The sequence below is a fragment of the Macrosteles quadrilineatus genome, unplaced genomic scaffold (assembly GCF_028750875.1).
Source record: "Macrosteles quadrilineatus isolate MER2022 unplaced genomic scaffold, UCM_ALF_1.0 Scaffold_5__1_contigs__length_97177068, whole genome shotgun sequence".
Lineage (NCBI taxonomy): Eukaryota > Metazoa > Arthropoda > Insecta > Hemiptera > Cicadellidae > Macrosteles > Macrosteles quadrilineatus.
Window position 1 is genome coordinate 80,519,409 of NW_026542598.1, and position 24,500 is coordinate 80,543,908.

The 24,500-nt window shown below is 33.9% G+C and overlaps 2 protein-coding genes across 2 annotated transcripts; one reads left to right on the forward strand and one right to left on the reverse strand.

Moving 5' to 3' along the window:
• Positions 1–745: 745 nt before the first annotated feature.
• On the reverse strand, positions 746–14,053 carry LOC128994363 (E3 ubiquitin-protein ligase CCNB1IP1-like). Its single transcript, XM_054418889.1, has 5 exons — positions 13,795–14,053; positions 9,526–9,757; positions 8,545–8,636; positions 7,535–7,670; positions 746–958 (listed from the first exon to the last, which is right to left on the reverse strand). The coding sequence occupies exons 1-5, from the start codon at positions 14,008–14,010 to the stop codon at positions 879–881; spliced, it is 756 nt and encodes a 251-aa protein (XP_054274864.1). The 5' UTR covers positions 14,011–14,053; the 3' UTR covers positions 746–878.
• A 474-nt stretch (positions 14,054–14,527) lies between these two features.
• Positions 14,528–23,772, forward strand: LOC128994362 (pyrimidodiazepine synthase-like). The gene is made up of 6 exons (XM_054418888.1): positions 14,528–14,811; positions 15,388–15,493; positions 18,784–19,003; positions 20,460–20,586; positions 21,588–21,703; positions 23,430–23,772. Exons 1-6 carry the CDS (start codon positions 14,700–14,702, stop codon positions 23,556–23,558), a joined length of 810 nt encoding a protein of 269 aa, XP_054274863.1. The 5' UTR covers positions 14,528–14,699; the 3' UTR covers positions 23,559–23,772.
• The last annotated feature ends 728 nt before the right edge of the window (positions 23,773–24,500 follow it).

The window sequence follows — 24,500 nt, forward strand, 5'->3', positions numbered from 1 at the left end:
TTTGACTTATGTTTTGTATCTATCTATGCCAATCTACTGTAGCTCTGCCAAAGTCCCAGCTTAGTAAGTCTCCATGAACACTAAGGAATTAAAAATTAAAAATTTGTTATTAATTTTATTTAAAATTATCTCTAATAATCATTATTCATAAAAAAAAAGAAAAGGGGTTTCAGGTTTCTTAAGACATTTATAACTTTTTACAACCCAACAGTTTACTACATACCGTCAAACACCAAAAACATTTGTAGCTCATTGTGAGAGTAATCATTATACTTAAACTTAACAAATGTGTAACTAAACTAAAATCAAGTTTACTACATACTGTTAAATAAATAAAAAACCATTAGTATCTCATTGTGAGAGTAATCATTTTACTTAAACTTCATGAGTGTGCAACTAATATAAAATTAAGTTCACTACATAACGTCAAACACCAAAAACATTTGTAGCTCATTGTGAGAGTAATCATTTTACTTAAACTTAACAAATGTGTAACTAAACTAAAATCAAGTTTACTACATACTGTTAAATAAAAAAACTGTTAGTATCTCATTGTGAGAGTAATCATTTTACTTAAACTTCACGAGTGTGCAACTAATATAAAATTAAGTTTACTACATATCCTCAAACACCAAAAACATTTGTAGCTCATTGTGAGAGTAATAATTTTACTTAAACTTAACAAATGTGTAACTAAACTAAAATCGAGTTTGCTACATACTGTTAAATAAAAAAACTATTAGTATCTCATTGTGAGAGTAATAATTATACTTAAACCTAACAAATGTGGAAAATTAAAAGTTACTTCTACTCTTGGCAATGATAACAAAATATTTCTTACTTATTAATTAACAAATCATTACATTATCTAACAACTTTCAAAATTGTTGGGAGAGACTCATTCTATCGCTGAAACTTCTGTTTGAAGTTGACGAATGATTATAATGCTCGTTCACTCCTAAAAGAAACCAAAATAAAACTTAAAACAGTAAATTGTTTGATCATTATCTGAATCTGTGCATTATCAATATTTAATAGCAATTAGATTGATAAGTTCCAACATCTCAATTATGATAATAATTCCTGATCAGTCAACCATCAATCTTCTGGATCAAGAATATAACTTTTATTCTTAGTGAATTTCTTTATAGGGAAGATGTTATTATTGTAGGCAACACGGAAAACCCTAGACTCAGGACTGATTATACTTTTTCATTCTGATGTCCAATGTATTCATAGTTATTTTGATAGGGGTTATTTTATAGCAGAACTCCTAGAGCTTTTAATCGATCTTGACGTTTTTGTGTCATTTTAAAGAGCTCACCCGAAGATGTGTGTGGTACCATGAAATTAGCTCAATATACAGTAATATGATAAGCTTCGCTTCAGGGCCCCTCAATGTTATGTTAATTTAATTTTCATCCTGTGCTTATTTGTATGTTTTTAGTTAAATATATTTTAATTTGCACATGTTTTTAAGTTTGAATTACTTTTTAAGTTACTATACTGATTTGGTACGGATAAAAAAGGAAACATTTACTATCTGGTAGATATTTATTTACTAGCGAACCTGGGTATGGATACAGATCATAATGCAAGAAAATGACTGGAACATTTTATAAATCTTGTCAAATAAAAAAAAACTGAATTGATACATTGCTGTATGCTTAAGAAATTAAAAGAACTGATTTGCAAATTATGGAAACTTTTACAATTCTTCTAGTTATAATAAAATTAGAATTGTTCTCAATTGTTTTTATTCTAGAAAACTTACAAAAAGTCAACATAAATCAACTGCCAAAATTATACAATTAAAATACAGCTGATTTTCAAATTTATAAAATATTAAGTATAAGTCCAGTCAAACATGAGCGTCGATCATAACTTCATCAGTCATTTTCACATACTCCCACCTTGAGGAACGTAAGGTAACTTGTTCCTCAACACAAGGTTTTTATTGGAGAAACCGTTTTGGTTGTTTAACCATCCGTCCACTTCTAGTCACAGTTTTCTTATCTATCACTTTATTATCCTTCTTCGTTTTGTTCTTAATTTTTTCATTTAGCAGGAACTCTTCTTTCTCACAATTTTGTATTTCAAGAGGGTAAATTTTTTGGATAGTTCGCAAAATTATTCCTGAATTCGTCTTGAGTTTTGCTAGACGAATTTTACCATCTCTACCCGGTATGAGTTCTTTTACAACTGCCAAAGGCCAATTTAGACGTCTTTTGTCGTCCGTCTCCACAATGACAACTTCTCCAACTTGTATGTCCCTTGTTGACTTTTTCGACTTCATCATTAGTGCTCCCAAATACTCGCTCCGAAATCTCTTTCTCAGATCTTCTTTTAACTTTTGGCAGTACCGGACCCTGCGGTTCAACTCTCCGTGATTAATTTTGTCCACATCAGGTGTTCCAGTTTCTTTAATGTCAGTCAAGAACATTGCTGGAGTCAAAGGTATTAAGTCATTTACTTCGTTAGAGATGTATGTGAGGGGACGTGCATTTAAAACTGATTCACAGTCACAAAGGATAGTCTGGAATTCTTCATAAGTTAAACTTGAGTTGCCCAAACATTTTCGAAGAAGTTGCTTCATCATTCCTATCAATCTCTCCCACCAGCCACCCCACCAAGGTGATGAAGGGGGGTTGAATTTCCATTTAATTCGCTGGACCGAACTGTATTCCTGGATTTTATCCCAGTCAACTTGTGTAAAGGCATTGTTTGCGCCAACAAAGTTTGTCGCATTGTCGCTGTATACAATTGAGGGTCTGCCTCTTCTAGCTATGAATCTTCTCAAAGCCTGTAGAAATGCATTAGTTGACAAACTTGAAACTAGTTCTAAATGAACTGCGCGATAAACAGCACAGGTAAACAGACATATCCAAGCCTTCTGACCATTTCGCAAATATATTGGTCCTGCAAAATCGACACCACTAATTTGAAATACTGCAGCATCTTTTACTCTGTCTTCTGGAAGACCAATGGGCCCAGTTTGTAGACTTTTCCCTTTGTATCTTAGACACTTCACACAAGACGATACTACAGATTTTACTGTTTTTCGCCCACTTAATATCCAATAGTCTTCACGCAAAATGCTTAATAAATACTGAACTCCTGCATGACAAGCCTTGATATGCTTAGAGCGTATTAAAATTTGCACAACAGGATGTTTCGATGGTATTACTATTGGTGTCCTGAAGTTTTCTTGGTCTTTTCTGTCAGTAAGCTTCGACTTTACACGGATCAAACCATTCTTATCTTCAAAAGGACATAATGTTGCAAGTTTAGCATCTTTCAGTCCACAAAAACTCTCTTTCTGGACTAGTTTCCAAACATTGACTTCAGCTTTTTCTATTTCTTTCAGGGTTAAGGAACCATTTACTTTTTCACTTCTACGGCAATTATTATAAAATCTATTTATCCATGCTACCATACGCACGATCTTTTCAAAATTGCTGAAGTATTTATAATACCAGCCTGACTTAGTTTCTTCAGAATTCGTACAAACTGATACGATTCCTTTCTTCTTTTCACTGTGGATTTCTTCGTCGTTGTAAATCATGTGAACTTTTGGCCATTCTTCTGGAGGCTGTCTTAGCCACTGAGGGCCCTCCCACCATTTACAATCAACTAGATCCTTAGCTGAGCATCCTCTACTAGCTACATCAGCGGGGTTTAGGTTTCCAGGTACATACCTCCAAGAGTCTTTACAAGATAATGACCTTATTTCTTGACATCTATTCCAAACAAAAGTAGCCCAATTGTCTTCTCGTTGAATCCAAGATATGACTGTGGTTGAATCGCTCCAAAAATGTGTTTCTAAATCAGAGATATTAAGACTATCGAAGATTGACCTTCCAATTCTGGCTCCAATTGTGGCTGCTAGTAGTTCCAGTCGAGGGATTGACAGGTCTTTCACTGGTGCTACTCGTGACTTTGCTGCTACAAAATGAAGATTGACTGATCCATTGGCCTCAGTCCTTAGAAATGCGACAGTAGCATAGGCGAATTTACTAGCGTCACAAAATATATGCAAACTAAAAGTACCATCCTCCCCAGCGAAAAAACGAGGGATGTTAATCTCACTTAAATATCCCAGATCTTTGAACCATTTTAGAAAGTCACATCTTATGTCATCTGAAACCTCTTGATCCCATTTGAATTTCATGGACCAAGTCCTTTGCAATAGAATCTTAGGGAGCAGTGTTACTGGGGAAGATATCCCTACAATATCATAAACTTTTTGAGTAATAGAAAGCATTTTACGCTTTGTAACTACTTGTAAGTCAACTGATTTGAGAAAATCAACATTAAGTTTAAGCACGTCAGTTCTCTTGTCCCACAGCATACCTAATACACCAACAGGTTGAGTAGTAGGTGAGAGAGTTTTGTCAGTAAACTCCCACCCTCTAAGTTCAAATTTCCCATCTAAAAATAAACTAGTTGCTTGGGAAATGAAATCATTCAGTTCACTTTCAGAGCTCACACTTGTTACACAATTGTCGACATAGAAACTATGCACGAGCTGTTCGACATAAGGCTTGGAATATCCATTTCCCCTTATAGCAAAACTTAAATGATAGTTAATAGTAGCTGCCAGTAAAAATGGACTGCAGGTCACACCAAAAACTACTCTTTTGTGTCTATAAATTTTGAGGTTTCCATCATCATCATACCACAAAAATCTTAGGAAATCTCTATCGGACTTAGACAAACTGATTTGCAAAAAAGCTTTCTTAATGTCAGAAATGACACCTATTTCTTTTAATCTGAAGCGAAACAGAATGGAAGGAATTAATTCAATCAAATTAGATCCCTTACTGAGACAGTCATTCAATGAAGGTTGATTATACTCCTTAGCGGATGCATCAAAGACAGGTCTTACCTTTGTTGTACTGTTTTCCTTGTAGACGGGCCGATGAGGCAAATAATGTCCCAACTTACCAAAGTCAGCGGTGTATGGGACTTCTTCAATTATACCTTCTTGTTCCCATTCTTTGAACGTGGCATCATAAACATCATATGTTTTCTTTTCCTGGAGTTTTTTCACTGTTGATTCAAGTCTCTTGACCGCTATGTTGACATTGGTCGGCAAGGGTGGATGGCCTTCTCTCCAAAGTAAAGGCACCTCATAACGTCCGTCATCATTGATCTGAACAGATTTGTTGAAAAACTCTGTAGCTTCAACTTCTTCTTCAATCTTGTTCTTCCTTGAATTCGGATCTTCAATTCCGATGACATCTAATTCCCATAGCTGTGAGATTGTTTTGTCCTTCAGCAACATTGTATGAGTAGTCATGACGTTAGGGGATTCTGTAGATACCACTGCTGTAGATGGAGTCTTTCCTAACAAGGTCCATCCTAACAAGGTTCTTACTGCAACGAGACCTGAACTCAAAATTATTCGCTCATCCATTAAAAGTTTTCCAGCGACATCTGCACCAATCAAAATATCAATTGGCCCTGAATGAGTATCAGAAATTGTTACCCCTAACTCCTGTAACTCCTTCATCCAATTCCCCAGTCCCGCAACGGGTAAAGCATTGCATATTTTTATTTTATCTAGAACTTCAAAATTGCAAGCGTAGTTGGTCTCTGGGTTACTAAGTCTGACTCTATAACAAGTGTGTTCTTCAACTTCACTACTAACTCCACCGAACAGTGAATGTTGTAGCCTCTCTTTTCGAATGGCTTTATACTTCATTTCTTTTGCAAGATTCTGAGATATATAGGATCGTTGCGATCCTGTGTCAATTAGCGCTCGCACGAACTTAACCTTATCATCGCTTTTGATGCATACACTTAGCGTTTGCAATAAGACCTCTGATCTGGTATTAGCAGATAATGAATTTTCAACTTGGGCTTCAGAGACTTTATTGCCACTGTCATCTTGCTTAACTCCCTGCCTACACATTAAAGGGACATGTCTTCCACCGCAAATGTTGCATTTCAATTTGGCTTTGCAATATTTGGCTAGATGTTTTGGTTTCAAACATAAATAGCAAAATCCCCTTTTCTTCAAAATATTTGACTTTTCATCATAGGAGAGTTTTCTAGCACTAAAGCAATTCTCACTACCATGCGAACCTTCACAAAATACACATTTCAGAGTTGATTTAGATGGTACATCAACTAAGTCTGAAGCGGATGGAATTCTAGAGTCATTAGTTGTACTAGGTGAATTTAAGTTTGGTCTTCCTACTGATTTACCCGTACTTTGTGTCAAATTTGATTTATTCCTAATAGAACCGCTCCTATGCTGACTTACCGACTGACAAGATTCAAAGCCATCCATAGCTAGTCTTATTCTTTCTTCTGATTCAACTTCACCTTTTAGAAAGAGAACAAGGGACTCTAACTTTGTTTTAAGATCTATAGGTTTATCCCCTGAACTACAAAGTGATCTTTGCCATGCCCTAAGACGTTCCTCAGAGAGACATGACTCAACTAAGGGGTACAGTAAGGCTGCACACTTTTCAGTAGTTACCCCCAAAGTATCTAAAGCTCTAAATTGAGTTTCAATCCTATCATACAAAGTTGAAATGGGAATCTTTTCAATAGAGTTTTGAAAAGTTATTTTCAAAAGTTCCCTAACATAGATTTCCGTTTGTAAGTCTTCTCTCCCAAACCTAGACTTCAGACATTCAATTACTTTGGGGTAATTTTCAGCTATAGGTGGAAAACTAATGACTATTTCCCTAGCCCTAGATTTGGGTTCAGTAGCTTGAATAAGATATTGAAATTTATCTTCATCTTTAAGTTCAGAGTCTAAATGAATCTTTTGGAATTGGCTCCAAAAGTGTAGCCAATTTTTCAAATTTCCATCAAATTTAACAAACTCGATTTTAGGAAGTTTTATTCTAGCTTTTGAGGTATTCGGTTTACTTGAACATGATTTACTACAACTTGAAGCTACATCCTCATTAGATTTCAAAGTCAAACTGTCAAATTTAGCTTTTATAAGAAAGAACTTATTTAAATACTCATCCGATCCGCTGAGTTCTTCGGTGAGTTGCTCCTCCGGACAGTCTGATTCGAGAAGTTTTTCCAGTAGCTTATCATTGAGTTCATTAAGTTGGTCGTTCTTTTTCTCTAATAGTTTCATACTTGCTTCGATTTCAGGGTAATCATGGTCGTTAGAATTCAATTTGTCCAAGATACTTTGCAAAAGAGTTGTAAACAATCTCCGGATTACCGTTCTCTGTTTCTTAAGTCGATTTATTTCGATAATTTCTGGTCCTGTCACGGTCGCCATGTTTTACAATTCTAATTTTATTATAACTAGAAGAATTGTAAAAGAAACGTAGAAAAATATGCCCCAGAGTACATAATACATAACAGAGTAATAAATACACTGTATCAGGAATCTGACACATACTTTCTCCCATTAGCTTGTAATGTTTAAAAATTGGGTACCAATTTATGCCCACTCTTTGCAACATTAAATTTTCTTATTATTCTATTATTGTAAATAAATGGTTAAAAAAACATCCCTGCAAAGCACCATTTTTTTACATTTTAACCAACTTACTAGAGCTAGGCACACAAGCTTGCTGGGAGGAAAACATTCTACCGATGCCATCGTCTCGTCTGTACATCATGTTCCTTGGCTGGTCTACTGGATCACCGTGAAGAAAATGTTGCCTTCGTCCAGTTGCATATTTTACCTGAAATATTGTTCGTTAATAAACAATAATTTTGATTGTAAATTATTTGTCAGATTAGGTTATTATTCATTATTATTTACTAACTTATCCACCTGCCTCCTCTGAACACCAAAATAAAAAGATTTACTAAAGTTAAAACAAAACAGCCAAGATGCTGTCAATAAGACGGATTTATTTGGAACATTTGTTTTCTAATACCATTCTAAAAGCTATGGGGACAATGATATCGTTACGATATTCGGGCAATAAAAATGACTCTCATTTAAGAGCATTAGTCTCTGCACCCAAACCAGAAATATTAATTCAGCTACAAACGATAGCAGTGGTGGTTCAAGGACCTAGTCAATGGGGGGCTAACAGGGGTGTCCCATAGGGGAGTTCGGGGTCCTCCCCCAGAAATTTTGCTTTTGTTAAAATTGCTTGTTGTTATTGTTGGTGACTTTTCAATGTCTATAACTGTGCCGACTGAGCCACCGACTCACCATTACCCATTGGTTGAGAAGACGTCATCAACACCTCCTGTGATAGCGGTGAAATTAAGAGCATCTCATTGTGATTGTGAAGTCCATCACATTGTTGGACAATTATGAATCGGAAAAATTTTCTAAGGAATTTGTTCAGCGTTTATTATTATTAATAAGTTCAATGGGAATACCGGTATGTAAAATAAATCCCCCCCCAAAAAAAAAATCTCTGTGCCGCAAGTGTGCCGCTGTCCCTCCCTCTGGGCACCACTGACTGACATGCGTTGATAGCCATTTTATAATAAATACAGTAACTATTTAGTTTTGACGTTTTATAATTATTTGTTAGAACAACGAGACCATAATAGTTTGTGGCTAACCGCAAAAGAAATTAATTTAACTATTCATACCCGAATCTCATGGAGCATCCTGTTTGAAAGTTGTAGTTTTTCCTCCAGATAATGTGTCTTCTTCAAATAGTTATCAAGATCTCTCTGAAGGGCTGAATAAAAAATAAAATGGTAAATATTTGTGAATTATTAATTGTGATCATTAAAATATCTGATGTTTCAAGTCTGATTACTACCCATTCAGATTTATCATTTTGTCTCATTAACTTTAGTAATTATTTTTTGTTTTGTTTTGGTTTAATCAAATTGGTAGGCTATTGTTATTTTTTTCTATTTCCATATCAAAAGTTTGAAAAAAGGTATAGGATAGGCCTACTCAAGAACAACATATAAATACTATTTTCTTTCTATAGAAAATGTTTAGCAAAGAACTGAAAATGGTCCAATTGGTCATCTATCTATCTGTATATTAATAGGGAAGCATGTTTCTTTAAAACTCTTATTCTCAGCTCGTGTGCATCGTAGAGAAAATCTATGCATACTGTTAGAAAGATATTTTTCTGTAGGTGTGCAGAATCCAAATTAAAATAGGCTCAAAAATAAGAACAACAAATGAATTCAAATTTTTTTAAATTAACGGGCCTTATGGATTGTCATAACACAGCAGTTACAAAACAAAACGGAACCAATTTATAAATATATCATATCGCTAATGACATATCATCATCAATAATAATTTTGCCAGTAAAAGAAAGAAAGTGATATAGCCAGAAAATTGTGAATACAAATGTTTTACCAAATTCCTCTTAGATGTGACACTGCACTTCTAAAATAAACAGTATATATTATACTGTTTTATGTCAAGGTATAGCACACCTAAAACTTAAAACCAAATGAGATACTTTATTTTTGAAATGAAAATAAGTAAGTTTACGCTAAAAAATTATTACACTATCAGCTTTAAAAGTACTAGTACAAGATATACAATATCAACTTATCAAATCATGGGGTTAAGGTTAATGTTTTAATGAGTCAACTCACTTTCACATTTTTGTGTTTGTTGCTGTATAAGTTTTTTTAATTCATTAATCTTTGCTTGGTAATATGCTTCCTTTTCGGTCTGTTGAACTTCTGACTTGGCCAACTTAACATTTTGGCGTTTTATGTAGCTTTGCAAGAACATTTTCTCATGAAAAGATTGAAAATTCAAAAATTTCAACGCGTTAAATCCAATTTCCAGAATAGTAGAAGGGCTAAATCCTGCTAAAGCAACCTGAAAACATTAACTTTGACAATGAATAAAGCAATTTACTACTACCGTTACATTAATATGTTACATATAGGCTACATAATGTAGCTTACATATACAACATGTTACCTAAACAATTTGTTTAAATCCTTTTTCCCACAATATCCTTGAGTATAGTAAAATAATAAAACCTTATGAAGTACAGTCAATACTGAAAACTTGGTTTACTCATCTAAATAGCCAAAACAGTGCCTGACATGACGTAGACTACTACGATCTGGAGGACAAGGTTTTACAATTCTAGAGCCTAAGTTTGCTGATGTTGGTCCCGATCTTATAAATACTTAAATCTAGTTTTGTATGGAACAAAATGTATACTTGGCATACATACACAGGAAGGATTTAAGTACCAAGTGGTGAAATTCCTGATCAGGCAGGCTAACTCACAAAAAATCATTCATCCTGTGAATCATTGCTATTATTAGGTACATTATTGCTATCTTCATGGTCATTGACTCCTCCTGTGACAGGAATAGCCTGTCAGATTGAAAACAAACTAGAGGTTGAATTCAACGATATAAACAACTCATGGATCGCTGGCTCAGTGTTGGCCGCGCGGTCGAGCTTCCCCCACCATCTACTGGCAGCCCATACATTCACCATTATAAAACACACTTTTTATTTACTGTTCTGTTGAAATTTATAGGGATAAAATATTGCTAAATGCTTGTCAAACTCTTTTTACTAGTTAAACCTTTTAATAAAAGGTTTAATAATATGTCTGTTTTGTTTCTTGCAGAAAATAGCCCATCTGAGTTCTTTAAAACTACAAATTCACTAAACCCGTTTTGTAGATGTTTTTAGACAACTGATATTGCTAGTTCCAAATTGTACATGGTAAAATAATAAGTGATTACAGGCTTGGTGACTACAAGGCAGGGGTGCCCACAAGGGGGGGGGCTGTGACGCAGACTGCGTCATTGAAATTCTTGGAGGGGGGTTGCAAAAACTCAAATGGGGGGGCTAAAGTTAATTGCAACAGTGTTTAACGTGACGACAATCAAAAATATTACGAAGTCACTTAATAGAAAGTCGATTAATTAATGACAATAGTTATACTATTGAATTCAATTAGTTAAAATAGGATTTTAGGATTCGTGTATGAAGTTATTATTCAAGATTAGCAAGACGTGAGATCTAAGAGGGAGGGATTGGAATGGCTCAACTGCTGAGATAGATAAAGATAACGCGTGGTACAGACACGTCCAGCTACACCGCGACCAGAACGCTTTGTTGACATAAAGCTCGTTAAAATACAATCAAGTAGCCTATACTCGATTACCTGAGATAATGGGGGGGGGGGGAATTAAAAATACGGTTAATCCAATATAGTATAAAAACAATTGCATTTTTATCAACAAAATTCAATATTGCACAATCATTATTGTTGTGCAATTAATAACATTTCAAATAATTTATTTTGGTTCAGTTGTACAAATGGCAACGTTTAAAATTACAGCTCACTCAAACTCAACTAATAACTAGCCAAACACTGTATTGCTATAAATGACGTAAATATTAAACCTTAGAAAGTTTTGTAAGCTACTGCTCATGATAGACAGATAGGCTACCGGTAGGTGCTGTATCACAACATAGGAATTAATAGATAAGTAATACAAAAGTGTAAAATTATATTTTGAGATGATAAAAACACTCTTAAAAAGAATGTAACGAGAACAATTGAAATTGAATTAACGAGTGACTTATAAAACTCTAATTTTATTTATATAGAAAGATAAGTTTTCCAGTCTTGTATAACACTGATTCACGGTCTTTTCCCGGTACCTATTCAAAGTTCAAGTACAACTTGATACACACAGAATCTCCGGTTCCCGACCTGGATGATGGCTAATTATTTAATTTAATTTACAGTTACATATTAGTATCATTGATAAATCCAAACCGTTATGTAAGCCACACAATTAATCTCACTTGGTTTTGGATTTGCTTACAAACATGATCGGAAATGGTTAGGATCTACACAGTATTCGTAAACAACATTATTTATGTAAACATATTAAGTGACAGCTAGAAAAAGGAATCTTTAACAAAACAGCTGTTCGTAATTTCATGTATGACGTTATTTCTTAACAGATTATTAGTATTTCATAAATGACCTATGTAGTAAACATGGAGAAAAAACTTGAAAAAACCTCACAAAATTGGGTTTTAGATCGTCCGTTATTTTATTTCCAAAATAGTGAGGCCATATTTTAATGGCTAAGGACACTCTCGCCAATCCTGTGAATACAAACCATTAGAATCATAATCGGTCCTACTCTAGTTTTCTTTGAGAGTAGGCTGCGTAAAATGCCTTCTGGGCCGGACATAAATTGAGATAAGACATGTTTCAACTTCTTTAATGTATAAAACGTAAAAATAACCCAAAATATGTATAATTCTGAGCAATGTGTACAGACAAAACTATAACTTTATTTATATATAAAACGTGGGTTTGAATTTTCAATATCTAAAAAATGTATAAAACATTTTTTAGTTTTACGGGGGAATGCTGTTTCACATTTTTTGTGTACCTCAGATTTTGACCCATTTAAACTGTAACCATAGAAAAATACCCCCGCCGCAGCAAACCTGCAGACTTAGCGAATTTCCATCTGCCTGATTGGATTTACATTAAAATGTCTCCTTTAAAATATCACATTTTATTCCCTATTTCCCCTAAATATAACTAGTTTAACGAGTACTTAGGTTTGCTGCAACAGGGGGGGGGTAAAAAGTTTTTTTGTTGTAAAATCTTAATAGTTTAGTAAAAAATGAATGTATTTTCCAAATTCAAATAAAATTTGTTCATAAACAAGCAAACTACAACAGTTGACTTATTCTCCATAAGAATAACATGGGAATTTTAAATTTACAATTTTTTCTCCGCAACCATTAGGCGCATAATAACGATTCAATATACTAAACTATTTGTTCTTTTGAGCTTTATAAAATGGTTTGGAAAGAAATTGAGAAATTTTGTGTTTTTAGGGTCAAAAACAAAAAAAACCTATTTTTACCCCATAAAACCCTGTTCCCATAGTCCGATCATGCTGATTCGCGAACTCGTTCGAATAAATGTAGGTTTAAGTTTACACGTTTGTACCAAATTTCATCAAAATCGGATAATTTTTGCTCGAGTTATCGTGCTGACGGACACATATATATACATATGAATTTGAACGGATGGTGTTTTTTGCCTCTGGGGACCTCAAAACAAAAAAGTAAATCGGTCCCGGGTCTAGGTCTTACCATGAGAGCCTACGGTAATAGATTATTCCCTATATGGGAAATTCGCTAAAAAGAATTGAAAATAGACTGTCAGCCATGCTGCGGTTACCATAGGTTCTGGCGCACACTGCTGGGAGCCCGTGTAGTTACATAGCGCATGTACGCCGTAACTACATGGCGCTCCCAATGGTGTGCTACAGAACCTAACTTATGGGGCTGCACTTTACTTTAGGTCCTACACTCATTCGAATGAAAATATCGATCGATATATTGATTGTTTGATATATCGTTTGGTTAGTTATGTAAGATTAACCTAACCTAACTAACCAAACGATATATCGAATGAAACAATCGAACAATCGATATTTTCATTCGGTTGTTTATGTAGAACCTAAAGTGAAGTGCAGCCACCTATGGTAACCGCAGCACGGCTGACGGTCTACATTTAGTTCTTTTTATCCTTGCTGTAACTTAGTATGTAGCTTTTTAAGCATCTATAGACATAACTGAGGAACTAACTTAGATAGATACTGATAAATAAAATATATTTTATACTAGGCCTACCTTCTTAAAAATATAGATAGGTGGATTAAAGACACGAATAATGATGTCACTAAGCTGCTTAAAAGTTCATTTCCAAATCTTAAAACTCATAATAGCCTCTAAGATGTTAAATAAGTTATATCATGCTAATTAAAAAAAAATGAAGGGCAAAACTCTACATAAATGCTATAGCCGATTCTTTAATTATTTTAAACTAAACAACCTACCGATTGATACGCGTCTGACGGGTTTAGGTTTTTTTCATAAACATCATGTTTTGCTGACAAATCCTTTGAACAACAAGGGCACTTCCTTACAGAAGCTGGTCCAGATGGAAAATGCTCTCTGCAAAATATATGGCTACAACTAGTTATCCATGCTTTGTCTGAACCTGTGAGAGATCTGTGACATTTTTTGTCATTACAGTAAAGAGTTCCGTCCATGGTAAACGCCTTTCTTACAACAAACAAATCTTTACACAACTAAAATTATTTCAAATTTTACAGTTTCAAAACAAACAGGATATTGCATGCATGAGCACTCTAGATCATCTGTCTGTACCGTACCGTACCGATTTTTCTAATAGTGTATCAGTGTGGCCAACCTAATTTTAGAATTACAGTTACCTATGCGACTATTTAATTTATTGTATTGTATACGTATACCTATGAAATATATAGCGTGAAAATGACGGTGTACCAAACGCTTAAAAGTAGTAAAATTTACTTTCCTACTACAATGTTAAATTATTGTTTCATTTTTAGCATTGACTATAAAAATAAGGTGTGAATATGTTGGTTGATTATTTTGTTTAATTACAGTGACTCGTGCTGTGCAAACCGGTTTGGTTTTATTGAAAAGAAAACCAGAATAAGGAAATATGTTGCTTGTCTTGAGAGTAAGGTCAAACGACTTAGTGGAATAATACTAATCTAAAAATATAAAAGAGCAGTTTGACCTTGGAACCTCACCTTTGTCCTCAATTTCGCTGCAAGCTCTTTCTTTATACAGTAATACAGTCCTGTGAATCGTGAATGCAGCTATTTGCTCTTGCAATTTTCAAATACAATATTTTATAGTGGTCATATGATTTTATAGACCAAGCATATTTTCATTTTATAACCTTTCGGCCATGGGTTTCATAAAGGCATTTCAGCTGTTTTTTACGTTCATTCATCTGTCAAGCATTCGTTCTGTAGCTTCCGCGGCCGCTATGTCAGAGAAATATCAACATCTCTCAATTGGTATGTAATAAGGGAAATTGATTATATTTTAACTGATACAAATCAACAAAATGAGCCTAAATATATCTTAGGAATCTTTAATTCAGGATTTGTACTGGACTATTCCGAAATATAACCTACAAATCTGTTGGTCTCAAATAAACATTTTTTTAAACCTTGTAATCTGAAGTGTTTTGTTCACAATTTAACTGAACTTAAGTTAACTTATACAGTCAATGGTTATACGTTTTAGTACCGGAGTAGTGGTGTTTACTGGGCTATTAAATAGTAGAGAACTTCAAATAAATGTTCTGTTTATGTCCTAACCTAAATTTTAGTTACCGGTACATTTTATTTTTTTTTATTTTTTATCAAGTGTAGCCTATGCTAATTTGAGTTATGTAACTTACATATTTTCTAAATCAACCTTGAATGCTCTCTAGAATCATGTTAAATGATGAATTGAATCTAATTGTTAGGCTACTGTATTAAAAATTCACTTTTTTGGCGTGAAACATGATCGTAGGGCCTAGTCTGAACATAACTTATTTCATATCCACATAACAAGAGTGTTAATAACATTTACAATCTTTGCAGGTTCTATAGATCCACCCCTTCAACAGGGGAAACTGAGATTGTACAGCATGAGATTCTGTCCTTATTCTCATCGAGCTCATTTGACGTTGTTGGCAAAGAATATTTCGTAAGTTAGTAAGGTAGTTATTGCCGTAGGTCTATAAGTTATTGTAATACCTAGGCCGTCACCAATTTATTGTTTTGTTTTAATGTCCACAGAGGCCAAGCACCATCCGTTCAGATTGATATAACTTATTTATATTTAACTTATTTTGTACAGGGTGGAACAAAGTTAGGTAGTGTTAAAAAAAATATGTGTTAAACTACTTAACCCTAGTTGGGTAACTTATCGCAAGTAAATTTGACATAAGGGGAGTTATTTTTAGCGTCCCACCCCACACCCCATCAACCGACGCTACCCTCCTTCCAGCAGTGCTCTCAGCAGTCATTTGCCTTGTGATGGCTGCCTTGGTTGGGTCGTAGTGTATTTCTTTATTTCCTTGCTAGTCGGTTTCCTGGAAAGCATACGTCAAACTTACGTGTCAATACCCTTTGTGTATAGAAAAATGGCCAGCAGTATACCAAATTTACATATTGATACCCTTATGAAATGAAATGATTTATTTGCCGTTGATCATGTACATGAAATGGGCATTGTCATATGATTAATGAAATTAATTAAAACAGATTGTCATATATCTATAAAGACTAACTAAAATCTAATTTCTATACATGTATTAAGATATTCATATGTATTGTAAAAGGGATTGTCTAAAAGCCAAGCAGTTACCTTTTTTTTGAAGATTTTGGGTGTGCAGGTCCTTGATGATTCATGCAGTTTGTTAAAAAATTTGATGCAATTTGCCTTGTGTGATATGCCGAATTTTGTCAATCTGTGCTGTGGAATATCTAATTTTGTCCTGTTGCGTGTTTCATGTTCATGTATTTCTTGCCTGGTGGGAAAAAGGTGAAGATTAGCTTTAGTGTAAATTAGAATATGTAGTATGTATAAGTTAATTACTGTTAAAATTTGCATTTGTTTAAGTAAAGGTCTACAGTGGTCCAATCTGTTAGCTCTGCACATAGTTCTAAGAACCTTTTTCTGTATCAGGAGAACATCTGATACAGCAGTTGCATGTCCCCAGAGAACCAACCCATAGGATATGTGAGATTGAAATAAACCAAAGTAGGTCATTCTGAGATATTCATCTGACACAGATTCCCTGAGTTTCCAAAATAGATAGCTGACCCGTGAAATTTTTTTACAAAGGTTGTTGATGTGGACATGCCAAGACAATTTAGAATCGATATGAATACCCAATAGTTTGACTGATTGTAAATCCAGATTTAGAGAGGTGCTGAGGATGATATTTTGAGTTTTACCTTGGTTACAAAGTAGTTTATTCGTGGAAAACCAATTCAATGCATCTCCCTGGGCCACACCCACCTGTCTGAAGAGCTCTATTTTGTCCGAATTTTTAGCAAAAATTGATGTGTCATCAGCATATATTACTGACTCAGATCTTAGATTCTTTGGAAGATCATTTATGGCTATTATAAAGAAGAAAGGCCCAAGCACAGAACCTTGGGGCACTCCCATTTTGATATCAACAACATTGGAATTAGCACCCTGAATGGAAACATACTGTTTCCTACCATTCAGGTATGACCGGAATATGCTAAGTGATTGATCCTGAACTCCATAAAATTTAAGTTTGTCAAGTAAGATGTTGAAAGGAACACAATCAAATGCTTTGCTCAGATCTAACAATGACACAGCAACTGATTCTTTGCTCTCAAATGCATTTAAAGAGTAATCAACAATCTCCATGACAGCCGATGTAGTTGATCTTCCTTTACGGAAGCCGTGCTGAGAATCAGATAACAGATTAAACTTATCAAAATGAGCAGCAAGTTGTTTGTGCATCAGAGATTCAAAAACTTTTGAGAAAATCGGAACAATTGATATTGGTCTATAATTTTCAGGAGAAGATTTGTCTCCCTTTTTAAAAATAGGGATGACTTTGGAAATTTTTAGAAGATCTGAGAAGTATCCATGCTGCAAACAAATGTTGAAAATGAAGGCTAGGGGATCTTTGATGATATGAATAGTGTTTTTGATGATATAATTAGACAACCAATAATAATCCATGCTTCGAGAATTTGAGAATTTTGAAACTATGCTGGTAATTTCCTCTGGAGTGATATGTTGCCAATAAAAAGGCTCAACTGCTTTCAAACCATTGCCCAGAAACTCAGAGACACTAGCATTTGTGGCTGGAATGTTATTTGAGAGTGTTGTGACAGAGTCAATGAAAAATTGGTTGAGCTGTTCAGGTTCTAGTGTAGTTTGATGTGTGCCAACTGCAAATTGCTCCTGCTTAACTATATCCCAGGCTGCTCTGCATTTGTTTGGAGCAGACTCTATATAATGCTCACAGGCTTGTCTTTTAGCCAATCTTAAATTGTTCCTATAACTCTTTTTACATGATATGTAAATCACCTCTAAGATTGGATATATCTCTTTTTACCATCGTCACACTGTATGACAATGCTTTACTGTATGCAATTCCTATGTACGTCAAATTTACGTATTGATACCCTTAGCTTCATGCTGTATGACGATAGCTTTCTAGGGTTAAGTATTAGTGATGAAATGGTACCAATCCAGATTCCCATACCCTAACAGTTAAAAATAACAGATAGGCCTAAACTACAATTTTCAAAATATTTGTCCTTGCTTGGATAACTTAGCTTAGTACAGTTTCATTTTATAATCAGCTGGATGTTGATGTATATAAACATCCAACCCATGCTGGTATTCTTACTGTATGGGGTATAAACTAAAGTGTACCCGATAAGAGCCCTAAAAATACAGTTGGTATTTTTCTGCAAATTATTGTAATTTTCAGAATGTTCATTACTTTTCTTATATCAATAAGACCCTTTTTTTGCAATGAAAGTTAACATTACCGGTAGTAAATTTTTGAGAAAAATTTAATAGGTTTTACACAGTTTTTTCTATAAACACTGGACTGCAGAGAGTGTCACATATTATTGAAGACTTCTTCTATTAATAGGCCTAACTCTTAAAATAACGAGCATGGGTTTTAACTAAGGGCTGTTTTTGCGTATAAATCCCTAATTATTTGCTTACACGGTGCAATAAGGCTTTTTGCCACTTACTAGCATTTTTTGTGAATAGAATGACACAATTAGCAGCATTGTATCTTGTATGCTTTGATGTGTGTTTTTACATTTTTTTTTACTATCAAATCCTCTGCCACGTGCAAGATAAGGTCAGAGTTAGAACCCGGCAGTTTCAAAGAATTTAAAATTAGTTCTCACGACATCAGTGTCACAAAATCTTAAACATAAATTTAATTAGTAATTTTACTAATTAATAAATACTTTCAGGTTCGATCCAGTTTTTATCAATTTGAAAGCAAAACCAGAATGGTACACATCAACAGTACCATCAGGGAAGGTTCCAGCACTGTTGATTGATGGTCAAAGTGTTTACGAGAGTTTAATCATTGCTGACTTCTTGGATGAAAAGTTCCCTGAGCGTCCTCTGCATAGTCGTGATCCCCTGCAGAAAGCAAAAGACAGAATCCTCATTGAGTCGTTTGGAAAGGTAAATAAACCGTTTGTGCTCCTCCCTAAAAACATGTTAGCCAATTATAAAAGTTAATGGTTTAAAAAAATTAATATTTAGGCCTAATTTAAAACTTTGGAATCCAAAGTCCAATAGCCTATATAAAAAATTGGACATAAAGAGTAACCAAACTAACTCTCTCTAAGAGTAACTAAGAGTAACTCTCTCTAGTTCCTGTGCAATTAGATAACAAGTTTAATAGTAGCAAGTTAAAAAATTGGTAATCTTGGTACCTAAAAACTACTACGATACATGTTTTATTATCTATGATGCTTGTAAAATAGCTTGTAAATTGCAAAAAATATTACATCCTTCCAATCACAAAGTCTTATTTCTATCATCAAGCAAACAATGCTTTCAAAGTTAAATTATAACTAAATGCTCCTTCACTGTATTTAAAGTTGGTTCTTAAAAGCTTATTAGTTTTCTGATACAGTTTTTGAAAAATATCCCAAACGTATATTGATTGTTTTATGTTCTAGCTGAGCCTATTTAATTGTTGACCGATAAGACAATGCTTCTTTTAGCGAATTTCCCTATAGGGAAGTAGCTATTACCGTAGGTGGCACGGTAAGACCTAGACCCGGGACCGATTTACTTTTTCATTTTGATGTCCCCAGAGGCCAAAAACACCATTCGTTCAAATTTTTATATATGTATATATATATATATATATATATATATATAGACTTATATATATATATATACGTCCGTGAACGCGATAACTTGAGTCATTTTTGTCCGATTTTGATGAAATTTGGTTTAAAGGTGTAAAGCGGGATAAACTTGAATGAGTTCGCGAACCAGCATGATCGGACCATGAGAACGGGGCTTTACGGGGGGTTTTATGGGGTAAAAATTGGTTTTTCTCACTTTTGACCCTCAAAACACAAAATTTCCCGATTTCTCTTTAGACCCTTTTAAAGAGCTTAAAAAAAACAAATAATTTAGTATATAAAAGTATTTTTGTTCGATTATTAGTAACGGAGAAAATTAAAAAAATTGTAAATTTAAAATTCCCATGTTATTCTTATGGAGAATATTGTCAAATGTTGTAGTTTGCTTGTTTATGGATATATTTTGATCAAACTTGGTAAATTTATTTATTTTGTACTAAGCTATCAACATTTTACTCAAAAACACACTTTATTAGTTTCCTTGTAGCAGCAAACCTAGGTACTCGTTAAACCTAATGTTATTAAAATATATTTAACTGAAAATCAATTCAGACAAATGGAAATTCGCTTAGTCGGCAGGTTTGCTGCGGCGGGGGTATTTATAGGTACCTTTCAGAAAATATTTATTAGAATAATATTTAAATAACTTGTTTCATCTTAGGGTACAGTTTTTCTGTGCTGTCCATTTAAAAGTTATTCCTCAATACACTGTTGTTTACAGATGTTATTCGTTTAATTCGTTTCAAATTTATTTTCAGGTTACCAGTCCTTGCTATAAAGTAATGACTTCCCCTAATGCTACATTGGAGGATTTTGAGGCCATTGTTAAGGAACTAACTGCTTTCGACAAAGAGTTAACTAGCAGAGGCAAAACTTACTTTGGAGGTAACTTAACTGTATTTGTTGGTTGCTGTGTTGACAAAGTGCCACACAAAGCATACACACATAAAGTGAGGACAGTATTTTTATAGACTGCTGCCGGTTTGGTTCATAGGGAGAGAAAAATTCCCCCTCAAGGAAGGGTGAAAAGGGGCGTAAATATATCTTAAAGCATGTCACTTGCAAACTGCGGACCTGTTTATATTCAAAATCATGTTAACCAGGACAATGTTTATGTAGACAATCTGTATGTGACAGTTGAAAGTATCACTATCAAAACTATTCAGTACCAAATACTCAATGTAACTTACTGTAATGCATTTCATAACTAACTTACAAGTAAACAAAATGGTAATGCATGTATCTTCTTTATTTTGAATATTAAAAAGAAAACTTCTGTTTTACACAATAATTAGTAATTATGTAGGCTAATAAGTGTCTGATAGGTTTGCAAAAGTGTAAGTAGTTATTTAAATAATTTAGCTCCCAAACTCAATCAAAGTAAAACAATTCATCAAATATTACTTGCGGTTTTTACGCTTTTCTTCTTAATCTCACCAAGTTCCTACAATATCTTTTATGAACTCATTTTAAAGAGGATGTCTAAGCCAAGATTTTTAAAAGTGAAGTTGCACAACTTGCCGAGCACTGTAACTGAAATCAGGTGGTGTGATGTAGCAGACCTCTTTATTTAATAACATCTCGAGCCAGCTGTTCTTTTTGATTTTAGTTGTTCCAGTTTGAACTTTGGGATCTTACTATTTATTTGTTTTTTGTGATTTCAATTTGTTTCCTAAACCACATAAATATTTTACTGTTATAAGCTGTAATACATTTTCCTGATAAAACCTTATTTACCAGGAACCTTAATCATAGACTAAGCAACATATGTTTTATCTATGCCTTAATTGTCTTATTGGTCATTGATTCTGTTTCCGAACCATCTCAATGATTCATTTTACTTGTTTAAGATGTATAGTATTTGATAAACTATCATTATTTGTCAGGAGCTCAACCAGGAATGGTGGACTATATGATCTGGCCGTGGTTCGAGCGGATGGAAATGTTCAAGTTCCTTCACGGAGATAAATTTGTCCTCCCTGAGGATAAGCTGCCGAAACTGGTGAGAATTATTACGTAAAATACAAACTATTATAGTAGTTATAGTATGCAAAATTCATATTCTTTATTCCATAGAGTTTTACTCAATTGTGTCAATACGTTAAGAGATCAGTAGATACCTAAAGTAATGAACTACATTACTATTTTTAACCTAGCGTAGGTGCAGTGCCCAATTTGTAAAAATTGGGGTGCCAGGACTGGAACCTATTTAATATGATTAGTACCTATTTATGCTAATATTTTTATCTTTCTGAAAGAAAGGTAGCGGAACTCCGTTCCGCCGCGTTCCCCCTCAAATCGAGCACTGTGTAGTTGTATAATTTATTCCTTATTAAATTAATGTGCATAGCCAATAAAAATATATTTTATGTGGCGGAATTTTTGGAATAGGCGTTACTTCATAACAATCTAAGATTACTCTGTCAAGCTTAAATAAAACCCAAACAGTAGGTCTATCCATGTACTCTTAGCAATACGGTACGTGAGTGCCCATGAACCCCATTTAAAACACAATATTATTTTGCATAAATGTTTTGTTTGTATATTTATTTTGTATTTTAATTATTTTGTAAAATCCAATCACGTAGCACTTGAGCCTCATTCACACAAAGCCATTTGGTGGGCAGACCACCTTCCTCAGGCAACTTGAAATACACTGTATTTCAACCTGTATTACCATAACCTGTCTGCCTTCTAGCTGGCCTTGTGTACACGGCTTTATTTTCAATAATTTTAGTTTAATAGTTTTTAATATATTTTATGTAAGACTCTAAATAACTCCTTTCTCTGATTTCAAGAACTATTATTTACGCGTTACCTCTAACTCAATTGAGACAGCATTGACAAACAACATTTTTTTAATAAACCAACCAAGCTTTAAGTTAGACATATCTATTGACTATAGTCAAAGACATAACACATAATGAAAGAATTTTACTAAATCCTCAGATAATCTTACAGAACTTCGAAATTTTGTTTGACATAATTAACTAATCTTCATGATAAATATAATCTCCCTCTTACTACCATGTCTTATCTACCGGCCACCTGACACTATAGGTAAACCATTTTAAACCTCTGCTTTTTTAGTTAGGTTGGGATTAACATTTTGAAATCGGGTTAGCAGCACTGTATTCTCTAATAGAGTCCTTTAATTTAATTTAATACTCCACTTCTGTTCTCACTTCAGATTTCCTTCCAACTCCTTGTGGGCTGTTCGTATTATGATGGGAAAAACTTATATTTGTTTAAAAAAGAAAATTTGTTAATATAAGTTTTTATATAAAAAGCTCTGTTGCATCGTCTTCGACTTGTTTGTAAAATAAAATGATGTTCTGGACTTTTTGTGGACCTAGTATAAGGAAAATAAAAAATCACGCCTCTTAAATTATTTGTAGCAGTTAAAAGATTATTGCACAAGATTCGTTACAAGATGTACATAGACATTTTAAAACGTGATGGTTGCCTAATCATCGTACACGACTATTCATACACAGCAGGAATTTCATAGGGTATTAAAATTTGGAAAAAACCAACAATTATATGTCACGTACCTCAGTGTTAAAGTGACAAGTACCTAAAATGTTTAAAATAATTTCTTTTTTCCTTCTTGTTTATGACTGATCCTTTTTACTGTATACATCTCCTAGAAGCCATCGATTTTCCAAAGTCATTCGGTGTTAAGTGCCGTATTAGCCAGATTTAACCTTAAAAATGTTACTTTTCAGACCAATTGGGTGGCATCCATGAAGATGGACGAGGCAGTTAAGAAGTACCTTGTGAAACCAGAAGTCCACGCAGCCTTCATGAGAACTCATCACTCCGGAACTCCTGATTTTGATATTCTATGGCACTGAACGACCCTTAATATATTTGCAAATAAACATAAACTTATTCAAAATACAGAGACTTGTCTCTCTTGAGTTTATGTGTTTGAAAAAATACTCTACTTACAACTGGTTGCAAAAGCCTACTCTTTAAGTTAATTAATTGTCGTATTTTATTATTACATTCGTATTGTGTGTACTTAATAGTTGATCATTAAAGATGTATACTATACTGTTTTTTAAATTGTGTATTTTCTGATTTCCCTTTAGGGATTTTTTATTCATGTCGTCACTGTGAGGTTTTACAGCTGTCAAGATGGTTGATTGTGATTAAGAAGAATGCTTGTGTTTGCTCTGTTAAGAGTGGATCCAGTTTGTTGTAAAAGCAATCAGTTTTAAGTCATAATGAAATTTACAAGCATAACACCGACTTATCTCAAAAATGGAATCCTTGTGTGCATAAATTGGATTACATTTTAGCATAGTGTAAGAGAATTTATCATTTAATTCAGAAGTGTATTCATAATTCATTTAATTCATGTATATATATATATATATATGATTAAAGTTATGAGTCCCCTGAACCCAAAAAAGTGGTTTTCGAAGCGATGTCTGTGTGTGTGTTTGTGTACAGAGCTACAAACCACACCTGTTGCCCAACTTTGATGAAATTTGGTATGTAGGTCCATGGAATTTCCATGTAATTTCTGCATTTTTTCATAATTTTGATGTTTAATGGGAATTTTTTCATAAAGACCCGTAAAATAACGGAAAAATAGGATTTCCTCAAAAATGGCCTAAACGATTTTGATAAAAATTTAGCATGTTATAGTCCTTTAAATTCTGCAATAATTGTACAAATCCCATCTCCGTAAAAATTAATTTATGGAAGCTTGGTTATTGGGCTACGAAAATATTAACTCATCGAAGAACTGAAATAGCTTTTTAATTTTTTTTGTATGGTTTTCAATT